The sequence below is a fragment of the Solea solea genome, chromosome 7, assembly GCF_958295425.1.
Source record: "Solea solea chromosome 7, fSolSol10.1, whole genome shotgun sequence".
Taxonomy (NCBI): domain Eukaryota; kingdom Metazoa; phylum Chordata; class Actinopteri; order Pleuronectiformes; family Soleidae; genus Solea; species Solea solea.
Window position 1 is genome coordinate 21,516,616 of NC_081140.1, and position 14,360 is coordinate 21,530,975.

General features: G+C 40.6%; 1 protein-coding gene across 3 annotated transcripts in view; it reads right to left on the bottom strand.

Moving 5' to 3' along the window:
• The window catches only part of nova2 (NOVA alternative splicing regulator 2), a 79,057-nt gene that overhangs the window by 15,258 nt on the left and 49,439 nt on the right, over positions 1-14,360 (bottom strand). For all 3 annotated transcript variants that reach the window (XM_058634516.1, XM_058634515.1, XM_058634514.1), the window contains one exon: positions 10,441-10,607. In XM_058634516.1, the coding sequence (XP_058490499.1) occupies positions 10,441-10,607 (167 nt within the window). The remainder of the gene's footprint in view (positions 1-10,440; positions 10,608-14,360) is intronic.

Consider the following 14,360-nt stretch of genomic DNA (forward strand, 5'->3'; position numbering starts at 1 on the left):
ATATTCAACATTTGGAAATTGTTCTCAGTTGTTGTACTGTTATATTTCGAGACCAGACTGTGTTGGTGGTTCGATCTCAGCTCCTCACGTCTGTGTGAAGACACTGAATGGCAAATTGCCCTTGAAGGCTGTGCCTGTATGTGAATAATGTGAGATAGAAAAAAAGCACAGTATATATAGTAGATGCACTATATGAATGGGTGCAATTGTGTTTAAATAGCAAAACCACAGTAAAATGTCTTTTTCATTATCTGTCATCATCCCTTATTAGAGAAAGTTTAGGTGATTGCTCTTCTGTGACCTCACTACTCTTCACCTGATGATGATGATGATGATGAAACCATCCTCCAAACCTCTAAGAGTTCAATATATTCTCACACTTCATGCATGATTTGTCATAAATCACAAATCATTGCCTCCTTGTTCACTGTCATCATGTTTGAAAGCAGCAGACACAATATCAGGCTGCAAAATAAAAATAAATTCAGGAATTAATTGTTCCTGAATTAGATGTGAATCAAGCAGATGGATAATTGTTGCTCTACAGTCTCCCTGTTGCCCTGAAGTAGCTGCAGTGATGTTGCAACAGCAAATGTGTGTGTGTGTGTGTGTGTGTGTGTGTGTGTCTTCATATGTTTGTGTTGTGGATAAACAACTGGTCGTGATGTGCCAATGGGGTGAAGAGGTCAAATCTGAGAGAATAAGCTCTCTTAAACAGATAACAACCATGACCACACACACAAACTTGTTTTTCTATCTCTGTAAGGAAACCTCATGGACATAATGAATGCATTCCCAAGCTCCTTACACTAACCTTAACCATCACAACTAAGTGCCAAACCCTAAAACCATGAATCCTTAACCCTGAAAAAGCCAATTAACCAAAATGTCCCCACATAGATAGACTTTTAGGTCCCCACGAGGATGTGGTTTGTGCAGCTATCCTTTTTGGAGCTCTGCAGTCGTTTTCTATTCATTTGAACAGCTGAGACAAAGCATTAATCCCTAACCTTAACCACAATCAGTAAACTTAACCAGTTTGTCAGAAATGAGGTTCTGCCTTTATATTGTGCTTCTCTTGTCTTGATGAAGAGTCAAAGCTGCTTTACAGTAATACAGTTTTATCATTCACCCATTCACCCATTCACTCACAGCACATTTTCTATCACATATCTTTCATATTCATTTACATGCTGCCAGCACAGCTGTCAGTATCAACACAGGGTTAAACAAAGTACATACAGTACAAACACACACACACACGTTTTAACCTTGACGTTCAGGAGCATGAACACAGGTTTCAAATCATTGCCTCTCTTGTGTGTCAACTCAGTCTGACGCTGATCGGATTCAACAAAATCAAAATCTGAAACTTATACCGACATCGACATCAACAATCAGAGAAAAAAAAAGTCAAATATTCATTCAAGCAAAAGAAGTATCGTGATTGTGTTATAATTTTAAACTCAGCTTCCTGTTATTGACTTCAGCTTGTGCATCATTTCATACCACGGTGAAATGAGCGTCGCTCTGCAATAACAACCACAACTGCTGCTTCTCTCCCTCCTCTCATCTGTCCTTCATCCCTCTATCTTAACACTCCTCACTCCACTTTCTTCTTCTGTGTCTCTCACTATGTCGGCGCTGCCACCGCGGTGACGACGAGTCCTCTCGTACGAACTCTGTGTCGCGTTCCGCACGGGTCACACTGGCCACTGTCACTGAAGGCCAAACGGACAAATGCCAAGGCGAAGGTACAATACACACACATTCCCTGAGACGCACGCTCGCACACGCACACGCACAAACACACACGCACACACACACACACATACATACATAGATATAGAGCAAGTTGAGAACAGCAGACAACTGTTGAGATGGCTGGAGTTTGAACTTTGAAGTCTTAAGCGGGCGGATTCAGCTTAACCTTCCTCCTCCTGATCCACAGGCTTAGTCACCTCACTCTCTCCCTCTGTCCTCCATCACTCTGCCTGTCTCCGTCGGTCTGTGTCATCCCTATTTTCCATCTCTCTCTCCCTCTCTCTCCCTGTCTTTCAGCTTTCATTCTCTGGCTTGTCCAGGAGCAGAAATCCCCCTGCAGGTTAAATATAACTGCGGCACAGAGAAGCCAGGAGACAATGAGTGACAGTGAGGGAGCAGGGACACACAAAACAATACACAAACACACACACAGGTTCAGGGAGCTGTCATTTTAACCCTTAGTGTTCACGCGGATCCGTGCTGCAGGTGCACCCTTGGTAAATTGTCGTGGGAATAATACATAGCTCCTTATATGGACATCCTGGATGTGTGTTTATAGGTCACACATATAGTTTTTTTTTTATCTTCTTATGTTGTTGAGTCAAAGTTATGATACATTTTATCCCACTTTAAAAAAAATTAAAAATAAATAAATAAAATGGGAGGAATTGTGCAAAAGTCACAAAATAGACCGTTTGTCTTCTATATTAGTTCAAGCCGAGGAAACACTTTTTTGCTCAGGTGTGTTTATATAGTTGGTGAAAATGAAAAAATATATAATTTCATCAGAATGCCTGTAAGTTCTGCTGAAAAAAAGGATATAAGACACTAAATCAATGGAGAAAACACAGCCTAAATTATCTGTGTTCTAAGGTTTCTAAGGCAAAACATAGAATTATCCCAAACCTGAACACATCATGGATGTTCAGTTCCTCATAACTGAGGTTCTGCCTCACTGGGACCAGGGTTTGGTCTCCATGAGGTCTACTGGTCCTGACAAGGTTGGCATTTATGCCAGAAAATTTCCTAAAAGAGACGAATGCCACACTCAAAGCTTTCACCTTCCACTTTTCATGAATCTTTAACCAGTATTTTGTTGTTGCTGCATGAACAATATACACATATAGAGTAGAAAGTGTAAACACAGAGAAACACATGTTTACAATTAGGGCTGTTGTTTTTTTTCTGTCCAGTTTAAATGATCACATTTTCCTCTCTGGAGGAGATTGAGATAATTCCATCACTGTACATGGTTTTCTTGCTTTAACAGATTTAATGCTTAGAAATGAAGAAAGGGAAAAAATACACGTGTGTTGCACTCATTTTTGAACATGAATATTTGTGTTTTTATTTATCTTTAAACATCGTTTGTTTCTCCTCTGTGTCCATCATTACGAGCGCGTTGTGAAGCCAAGACTCGTTCAAGTACAAACATTTTAATGGAGGCACAGAAAAGTTTCCACAGACACCAAACGTGTGGCTGAAATGTTGGGATTATTGAAGAATGTAAATTGAAGCACAATAAATCAATGGACGGTGAAGGTTAACATTGTGTAACTGAAGAGTTTTCTCTGTTGAACAGCAGGATAATTATTGGTTCTCTCAAACACAGAATTACAGGACTATATTTTAAGTTGCTGACAAATTACAACAAGTACAATCAGCCAAAACATTTTTTTTTTTCAGACAGAATTTAAACATAAAACTACACTGTTTGTCTATTTCGCTAATTTCACAGTTGTCACAACTGTGAGTTAAAGTTAAAAATATTATAAAAAAGTAAATAATAGTAATGATAAAAGAAAAAAATACATATACAGCATATAATATAATTGTGGGTTTTAACTCTGTTATTGATATGAATAGATGAATTTTGCACCATAAATATGTTTTTTATTTTAAAAGTGTACACTGTTACATACCCAACAAATATATCATCATCATTAAAGTGATACATAAAAGAATAAATTAGTTGTACATGTAATTTCACTTTATTTATTTATTTTTACTTTTAGTCTGTGTCTCATTTTCCACCATGAGAGAGAAGAGGTTCATGACCTGTCCTGCATCCAGCCAACAGGTGGCGGTCAAGATGATTTGAGGGATGTCGTTGTCTGTTAATAATCACAACATGGATCCTAAACCTGGCTGTACATCACTCATGAGAATATTGTTATCATGTCATTTGTAAGAGACAGTGTAGAGTTCTAAAATAATGTGTAGGTGTGACACACACACACACACACACACACACACACTGAAGATGAAAACATCCACCCACACTTAGCTCTTTTTATAGGAATTCATTAGTTTTTACACGGTGTCAAATTAAAGAAAGGGAAGATAGAACATTAAAGTCTCTATAAAATGGATCAAAGTCATAATCTCTGCCTGTGTAATAAACTGTCAGATCTTTCCTTCCTTCCTTCCTTCCTTTTTCCACTTGTGTTCACCTCTTTCACCTCCTCTCTCCTCTGTCCACCGACCAGCAGGAGAAAGGTAAAATAAAAAACAACAACTTACCCTGCTTTGTTCAAATATACTTTCCATGTGGCACAAATATCTTTAATACGCACATCACACCTGCTAAAGATTACTTTTATTTTTCAGTGCACCAATCATGAAACAGATGTGATGAGTCATCACGTGTTGCTCTGCTGACTCAGCACCGAGAAACTGAGCAGGCAACAGATACAGTAGAAGAAACATTATTTTACATTTATCGCTACTGTCACATGAATTTAAAAATAAACTGAGCTCATCTTTTTATCCAACTTTCAGCAGGATTCCACAAAAACGTGGTAAGAGGGTGGGGGTCAAAGGTCAAGGAAGATCATCTGCAATAATTTGTTTCTCAACATTTTCTTTGAATTTCTCAAGAAATAATCTAGGGATCATTACGGAAAAATGAGACCTGATTATGTAGAATATCTATAAAATCTGGAGCAGCTTCGGGAACTTTCAGCTGCTTTCTGAGAAAAACTCTGAATACGGAACTTATCAGGTGGACACAACGCACTGGTTTCTGGTGCAGGTTGGTATAAATCTCTAGTGCAAACAAACAAAGGAAACCTCTAATCTTATTTTAAATAATTCAACAAACAGCAACAGATTCACTGAAACCTGTATCATGATGGCAAAATATCACATGTGCAACAATAAACTAGAAAGAAGACATAATTCTACCATTATTGATCAACAACATGCTCATCATACATCTGTTTTATCTTTGAGTTTTATTTATTTAAAGTTGGAAACTTTGTTGAAGGCACATAAGGAACATAAATATAGTACAAATATTGTAAAACAATCAGATTTGATTATTATATGCTGTTCCTCAATCACAGGGACAGAGCACTAACACTACTTACTGCAGGGCTACTGAGGCCACGCCCCCTACATGCACTGTACATTCCTCCATCACATGCACAATCATTTCTAGAATTCTAGAACAACTAAAGCTACTTGTCTATATATTATGATGGGCTTTATGTGTTTACATTTAAGTTGGCATGTGACTCAGTTTCTTAAAACTATCCCAAATTTCCAGTTAATTCTCATTAACTCACTTAAATTCCCAAAATTCCCCCCAAACAAGTTTCCAATTTGGAATATTTCAAAATTCCCAAAACTAAAGTTTCCATGGAAAGTTTCTGGAAAGTTACCAGACATTTTCCAGGAATTGTCCGCCCCTTTGCAACCCTATTTACGACTTTAATCACTTTCAGATGTTGAGACTTGAACCCTCGTGGAATTAAAAAAGTTCTTCTCCTTTATTCCTTCATTCATTGATCACTAAGTCAGAGCTGACCCGAACTGTGTGTGTGTGTGTGTGTGTGTGTGTGTTCCACTCGGACTCTTTTCTATCTCACACTCCAGGCTCTTGATCGTCTGAAACGACGCGAGCCAGACTCAATTTTCCTGACATTTATGGGCGAACTTCCTGTGCGGTAAGAAAATAACAGGAAGGAGGAAACAGGTGTTTGGGCTGGAGGTGAAAGGTCACAGGAAATGGCTTCTCTCTTCCTGCGTTGGTCAGAAAAACAACAAAAAGAAAATAAAAGCACAGTAGATGTGTCTCTGTGCGTTCACCGTTCAGGGCAGTCATCAAAGTGCTGCTGGAGATTTCATTCTGAGTAAAGGCGTGTGTGCGCGGAGCAGCCCGCGCCAAGAATAGCTCCACGATAATACCACAACAAAACCACAGGCCTTTTACAGCTGATCTCACAGGGGACGCAGCGTCTACTCTGCAGCTCACTTTCAAACACCATAATGCAACAATAGCAGTCAGGAGGCCATGTTTTACTGTCAATATGAATACAATATTGATCTAGTAAGTAGGTGATGCTTCACTACATTATACTGTACATAAACACAGTGTGGGAGGCCTCCGGAGTGCTTTGGCTTTTATGTGATGATCCCCAATGTTTACAAGCTGCTGCTTCTGCTTTCATGGGAACTTTTCCCTCTACAAATTAGAAGAGCGGCAACAACTGATCTGTTGTCCACTAATTGAATTACCAAGAGATTAATTGAGTTATGTTCTGTGGCTTCAGCTTCATAAATGTGACAGTGATCTGGTTACTTTGCTCCTCTATGAAAGTAAACTGAATACATTTGGTCTGTGAACAAACCGTTGGATTTAAAGACGTCGTTACTTTGAGGTTTGAGAAACATTTCCTGACATCTTTATTGACTGAACAATCAACTCATCGTGAAAAGAATTAACCGCTAATAAACAAGGTCATTAGTTCAAGCCCTAAAATATAGTACACAAAAAATATCTGAAAATAATTAAGTAAATAAATAAATGATGATGATATAAAAGTAGTTTGTGTTTATTGTGAAATGTAACGTATTAGAATGAATCATATTAGATGTCGTGACTGTAATAATAAATCATTGTATTTTGTATTTTTCACGTCACTTTGAAGCAAACGAGTAACTACTAGAAATATCCTACATTAATTTTAAGGACAAGCACCACAAATTCATCAGAATCAGAATATTTACATTGTAGTTCTGTATGTCGTGTCACTACTCCCATGAAAGCTGTATAATTGAATCCAACATAAACAAACTACCAAATCATATATGAGGTTTAACTCTCATAAAAGTATTTACAGCTTGTGCGCATCAGTTTCCACATTAGAGCCTACATCGTAACACTAGGGGGCACTGCAGCATGAGCATGTGTGTCATGCGCACACGACCAAAAATCAAACACTGGAATAATGAATGTCATAAAACCCCCGGTGTTGATAAATCCTCCACCGGTTTGTCGTGTCAGAGCTCATTAAAGTAATTCAGCTCTTAAATCATTTCAGTCACTGCCGTGTTGTCCTGTTGTCATGTGACGCTTCGTCTGTCGGTGTCGTTGTTGCTCTGTGTTTGTTCTTCTTCTTCTTCTATCAGCAGCAGCAGCAGCAGCAGCAGCAGCTCTCTGTCACTCTGCAGCTGTCGGCTAACAAGACTTCAGAGATGCCTCCAACTCTCAGTCATCCTTCCTCTCCCTTTTACATCTATCTATCTATCTATCTATCTATCTATCTATCTATCTATCTATCTATCTATCTATCTATCTATCTATCTATCATCTCTCAAAGTCAAACTTCCAAGCTTCTCTCTCTCTCTCTCGTCTCTCTCCACCCTGAACCCCCGACTCCCTCTCAGTCCCGGGGGGTGAACCAGTAATGCCGACGCCACATGCTACAACAGCCGTGCTCTTGACAAGAAGAAGAAGAAGCGGAGATTTTATCCACAACCTGAAATAGCAGACAATCACTGGACACCATTTCATCTGTCAGAAGCACATGTGTGATGTCAGTGTTGTTTTAGTGTTGTGGTATTCAAACCCCTCTGAGGGTCTCCTATAACTTCTTTACTGAGTAGATTAGGAGAGGACCTCTGACCTAAGAACATGTACACGAGTGGGAGGGTGTGACTGCAGTCACACATGTTTTATGTTTTAAATACTGGGAATCTGTCGGATTCACAAGTAAGAAATATATTCAAAATAAAATAAATATACTAACAAGTAAGTGATTATTTGATTTGTCATAGACTAATACATTTTACGACCTACATACCTAATGACCTGTCTGTCTAATCAGCTGAATATTTCTGCCTCTCTATACGACAATAAACTGAATATCTTTGGTTTGTGGACAGAGTGAGTGATTGAGGTTTGGAACAGACAGATTGACAGTTTTTGGACCACAGAAACTAACCGTCTGATTAGATGTTGATGGAAATCATTATTATTTACAGCCGTAGATGCAAAGCATGAAGATATGAGAGTGAGTGCTCAGCAGCACAGAGATTTGTACATTTGTAAAACAGAACAGTTTAAAGTCTGAATTACATGCAGAGTATATACATCAAATTTCATGATAAGCCATGATAAGGGTAATATTTTGTTTATTTTTCACTCAGATTTTGACAGAGACCTCCACTGTTGTTGAACAGTGGAGGTCTCTGTGTGTCCAGAATGTCTCTCTCTCTGTGTGTGTGTGTGTGTGTGTGTGTGTGTGTGTGTAAGCACGTGTGTGCATCTGTGTGTCGTCAAAAGCAGACAAACCCATTTAGTCTCCTCTCTGACGCGGTATAAATAGCCTGAAGAGCAACAGGGGATTCGCCCTCATATTATAAGTGTCTGAATATCAGCAGCTATTAGCCTGCTCATCTCCCTGCAGCTGCTCATCTCCAACCAAAACAGCTTTACACGGCTGTCAGTCAGTCAGTCAGTCACGGGCTCAGACCATCACCATGCACAGGATCTGGTCTTAATAAAAGAATAAATGATAAATGCGACACATATTGGATTCTCACATCTCTTTCCGATAAAAAACAAAAGGCTCTTCATTCTGAAAAAGTGACTTTAGGGTGTGGGGGTTTATGCACTGCAGTATTTTCAGACTCTGAGCAACAGCTTCCCTTAGTCTCTCCTTGTTGCCTGGCAACTGCAACCCAAGTTTGGTGTGGGAAAAAGTTGCTCTACCTCACACTTTGAGGGATGAACTGTGAATATGAGCCGGGCCACGTCACCCTTCATCATGAGGTCATCGGTGACTGACCTCACTGTCACTGATGAATTCATTCTCAAGATTTTAAATCAGAACATGATGGAGAAAAAAAAATCAATACAAACAATACTGTTATCTGCAGCAGCAGCAGTGTATGCGTGTGTGGGCTCAAGGACAGAGTGTGGGTGGGTAAGTGTGTGCATGTGTCCAGCAGCGATTAAATATGCATAAAACTGCACCTTTGGATTGTGCGCTCGACGAAAACAACCCTCTGAATCTCTGAGAAGCTGTAATCAGTCAAAAAAAGCTGCAGCAGACACTTTGTTTCCTGCTCGCTGTAAAGTCTGTTTATGACAGAGGATGAGAAATCGCAGCAGGGGAAAAGTACACAACTCCAATGCAACAGCAGAGCATCCGAGAAAACGCCGTTAATAATGTATCAAGATTTGACGTTAGTTTACTTTTTTTATTTCTTAGCTTTCTTTGTTGTTCCTTTAATGTTTAATTTAATTTAATAATTTTGGTGTCAAACCACTGCACTGCACTACAGTGTGTGTGTGTATTTGTTTACTCTTTTCTGGCATAAAAACTAACCTTGTCAGGAAACATAAGTAGACCAAAAACCTGGTCCTAATGAGGCAAAACATAATTTCTGATGACCTGGTTACGTTTAAGGTTTTGAAGATTTGAACTAAAGTAAGAGTTTAACATTTACTGGCATAAGGCTTTGTGTCCTAAGAAGAATAGCTGCACAAACCTGTGTGTGTGTGTGTGTGTGTGTGTGCTGCACGGTCCTTAATAGTCAATACATGGAAACAATGCCAGACCTGGCTAATCAATAGGCAACAATCATGAAGAGAGAATCATGATAACCACTTAAATAGATTGGGATCATAATCAATGGCTGCACTAATTGTCCTCAATCACACAGCTGCTGCTGCTGCTGGTGGCGCTTACACCCATGGTTCTCAAACTGAGGTACATGTTCCACCAGTGGTACGTGAGCTTCCTCTGGTGGTACTTTTTGGTGGAATTTTGAGGAAAATGACACAAATAACAAAAAACACCTAATCTCTCACTCCATCTTAATCTAATTTCACTACACCAGCAAATTATCTTATTGGGATTAAATCTGCCTCCAGTGAAAAGTGTGTAGTTGACTTTGCTTGGTCTATTTACACCTCTGTATATTAATGTTGGTGATGATGGTGTTACTGTGAGAAATACTTGGTGTAAAAAGGTAAACTTGTGATTTACTTTCACCAACCTTGACTCAACATATGGTCTAAATGTCATCATGATGATGTCGTTATGAAACGGCATGATCACAAAATAGAAAAAAGCCTCTCCGTCCCTCATCTGTTTCATGTCAATACGGTTACTCGTTATTTTCCCTTTTTTTTGGTTTTATTGGCGTCATTCAGCTCCAAACAGAAAATCCTGACTCGACCACAGCAACACACATGATTTGTTGTTCCAAACACAAACGCTTCCTTCCCTCTCTCCCTCTCCCCTCTCCTCCTCACTCAGCTGGGCAGCATAGTTTGGCACACACACACAAACACACACAAACAAAGCTAAAACTACAAGCCTCCGTTACTCAGTGCTTTCTTCCTGGAGCAGAGCAGAACAAACTGGAGGCGACACCAACCTGTTTGACGCGGTCTGGGTTGACGGTGGTCTGAGGCTGCAGGATGCTGACCGGCTCTGTCTTCTGGGTGCTCTGAGGCATCTCCCTCACTTTCTCAGCGATGAAGTCGTGGACGCCGTTCAGCGCCTCCACCGTCCCCTGGATCAGACACACTCGCTCTGTCGTCCCTGAACACACAGACACAAGTAGATATAGACATGAGTTTAAAGATGCAAATGATCCAAGAAGTGCTTGAAAAGTCTGTATGACTTTGATGAGTGAAAATATGCTGCCAAACATTCATCTCCTTCACATTTCTTTATTAATGTGCCAATGAGCTTTGAAAGAGCCATTCATTTTTCAGGTAAAGGCTGGATGTTGATGCTCCTCAATCTCAATCTGAATTTTCTATTTTCATCATTTTCATGTGCAGCTGAATTACAATGAACCCTGTGTCTTCTCAGCAAAACAAGAACTGTGTAAAAAGAAAGTGAAATGATCCCTCCTGGGAAATCGCTCTTGCTGCTGCTGCAACAGCAATGATAAAGAACAAAAAAATGACTTTAGTCATAAGACTTTCACTTCAGGAAAAATAGATTTCAACACAATGACTCAATAACTGCATGACAGAAGAATGTCTACGTTGTAAATGAAGTCGTCAAAAAGACGACGATTCTCGACCTCACATGCAGGCGACAGCACCGGAGTTCATATTTCCGCTGCATCGTTTGTCCCCTGAAGGCATCACTTTATATCTGTTTCCAGGACAGTGAAATCGATCCACTCCTCACATGCTTCTACCATTTCCAAGCCTCTGCTTCTCTTCGGGCAGAACATGTGCGTAAGCAGTGAAAGCTGCATATTTAAGATTTATATCAGCTTCAAACTAACTGGCTGAAGTCTATTACACCGAACCGAGGAGCTGCGGACGATTTACAGTCGGCTACTTCAGCAAAAGATCCTGGAATTTATGTCCAGTGAAAAAGTCACAACGTAGCAGAACACTTGCTGTTCCTCTCCCTCTCTCTGTGCACGTGAATATACTGCATGTACACACTGTATCTACAGCTTAAGCACTAAATGTGTGAGCATAGATTATGGGTTAGGATCTGTTGTCGTGTCGTGTTTTGGAAAATAGGACAAACAGTCGGTCTTTTCAATGGAAATGGCCCCAATATGTTTGCGGGACCAACACTAACTGTGAGAATTATATTATACATCATTACATAATTAACAGCACATTGGAAACATCCTAAACACGATACTTAGGTCAATTTTTAAGATGTTTTCTGTGCATTTTCTTATAGTTTCAGGCACCAAACCATTTCCACTCACTATTTTAGATATGGAAGTCAATAAACTAGAACTATAGGACTACATTACACGTCTCTGGCAAGTTTCAATAGAGTGTACTTTATTTAAACGGATGAAATCAATTACCGGCAGGAACAGTAACTAAAAGAGTCAGCGCTTCAGAGCAAAACAGTGACAGAAGTTCCTCTTTACGTGAACATGGTGATGGTAAGTCGTCGAACAGAATACATCATCACTGAGCGGTGACAGACAGACAGACACGGAAACAAACAATGGCGTAATGACAGAATCTAGGCCAAAGCAAAGCCTCTCAGTCTGACTTTATCTCAACAACACATTAAAGGTAAATCTCTCTTTCGCTCTCTTTCTCTGCAATGGTTCTCTCATTCTTCCCTTTTTCCTCTTTCCCTCTCTCTTCTCTCTCCCTCGACTGCAGCATTTTCGAGGGATCTGCTCTTATCTCAGCCCAGCAATGTGTCAGTTACAGTGCTTCTGGTCTCCTCCTGCTCCCTGCTCGGCTCAGCTTGGCCCGGCTCGGCCCTCTGTGGCTGAACTGAGGGATGAAAGCTGTGTTGTGTGTGTGTGTGTGTGTGTGTGTGTGTGTGTGTGTGTGTGACGGGGTCTGGGATGGATGCTTCATTGTAGCTTAAGGCCAAATAGAAACAACAAAAAACAATGATTTTGCAGAAGAATGAAAATTGTGGGCATTTGTGAATATTTAAACACTGAGGACTCGCATGCAGAAGCACAACAGCTGAACTCAGTGGACGGACGCACAAACAACAGAGGCTAAAAATAAAACCAACAGCACATACAGGCAGTTGGTTCTACCTGGTCCGTTCTCTATCGCCTGTCACATTTACAGTGGTATTAATTCCCATTCCTATTTTTACAGTGTGTCGACAGCAGACACACAGTCACCAACGACAGCGTCTGCGTGTTTCGGCTGACGAGGAGGAAACAAAATCGCACAGATTTCAGCCGCGCGCTGAAGCACTGAAGACAAACACTTCAAACGCAGTGTTTGTGTGCGTTTGTGTGTGTTTGTGTGTGTTTGTGTGCGTTTGTGTGTGTGACACTGAGGAAACTGGGCCTTGCCTCTCCCCGACAGCTGGTGCCCTCTGGGTAATCTAGACTCGTCCAATCAAAGGCGAGGATTAACAGGCCATTGTCTTGGCATGAGCGTGTGTTTGTCTGTGTGTGTGTGCGTGTGTGTGTGTGTGTGTGTGTGTGTGTGTGTAACTGTAGAGGGAAAAGGCCACTCTGTCATTGGAGATCACACTGAAACCTGCTTCATTTCATTACAGAATATTTACCTAAAGGTCAATTAACAATCACTGCAGCTCATGATGGTTTTTCTTCTTCTCTGTAAATCTGTCTTTTATTTATTTAACTTTAGCGTGCTCATCGTGTCACAGTGTCTGTTCCCGTGCTGCAGGGCAAACGCAGACTCACAATCACGGAGACGCACAAACCAAACTGAAGCCAACAAAACAGAATTTACTCTTTATAGTAATCAAGAGGGAGCTCTGTTGGCAGCTCTGACGGGTCCCACTGGTGCAAGACATCACTGTGTGTGTGTGTGTGTGTGTGTCAGTATTTTCTGCATTTCCTCATCATCTGACATTTCAATTGTTGGAAGCAGCTGCTGAAGCAATAATTGTTCAACGCTTTATTTAAGTAACAAGTTTATGACCCAGTCGTGTTTGTGATTAGTAGGAAATGCATCACAGTGATGATGAAAAATGACATTAACATTAAGGGAAGAAGAAGGAGAAGGACACAGATCGAAGAGAGCAAAAACCTCTAAAGTTAGAATTTTAACTTTAAGGTTTTCAGAGAAGAAACACACAAAACAGTGTCAGTAAAAACTCACACAAAGTCTGAAGTATAGATAAAAACGTGTTACATCATGATCACAGCTGTCTGTAGCTCAGTTGCCATCGTCACTGTCACACTGGACAAACCGTGACTGAGTGAATCTCTGATCTCTATGAAAGGATGATGAGGATTAAAGAGAAAAAAAAGTTTCAACTCGCAGTGACCAAAAGTGATCCCACACAACTTTGTTCAACACTTACCATCATCATCATCATCATCATCATTACCATCATAATCCAGACTGTGGACCCAAGCAGTTGTTTTTATTATAGTTTAGTGAGCATGACTCACTCCTTCCTCCTCCTCCTCCTCCTCCTCCTCCTCCTCTCTGAGGAGTGGAGAGGCACCGGAGGCAAACAGAAATCACAGTGAGCGGCATCTCCTCTGATTTGTGACTCACACTAATTCAGAAACATATGCAGGCCAAGCATGAAGATGCACACGCTGATTGTGACGAGGACGAAACTCCACAAATGAGCAGCACAGAGTTGACACATGAGAAATCATCTGCTGTGAGCATGAGAAATGTCACATACATAAAAGTCCAGACTGTGAGACAAGTCCAGAGGAGAGCAGCGTATCGGTGTGACCTCACAGTGACTGACCGCTGCAGTCACGGAGGCTCCACACTGTAGCGATAACTCACACAGCCTGTTAATTGCAGCGGAGAGAGAACAATCTGCAGCCAGCAGCCATGATTCATTCTCTCCAGCCTCCTCAAGCCGAGGGTGGAGACAGCTGGCCGC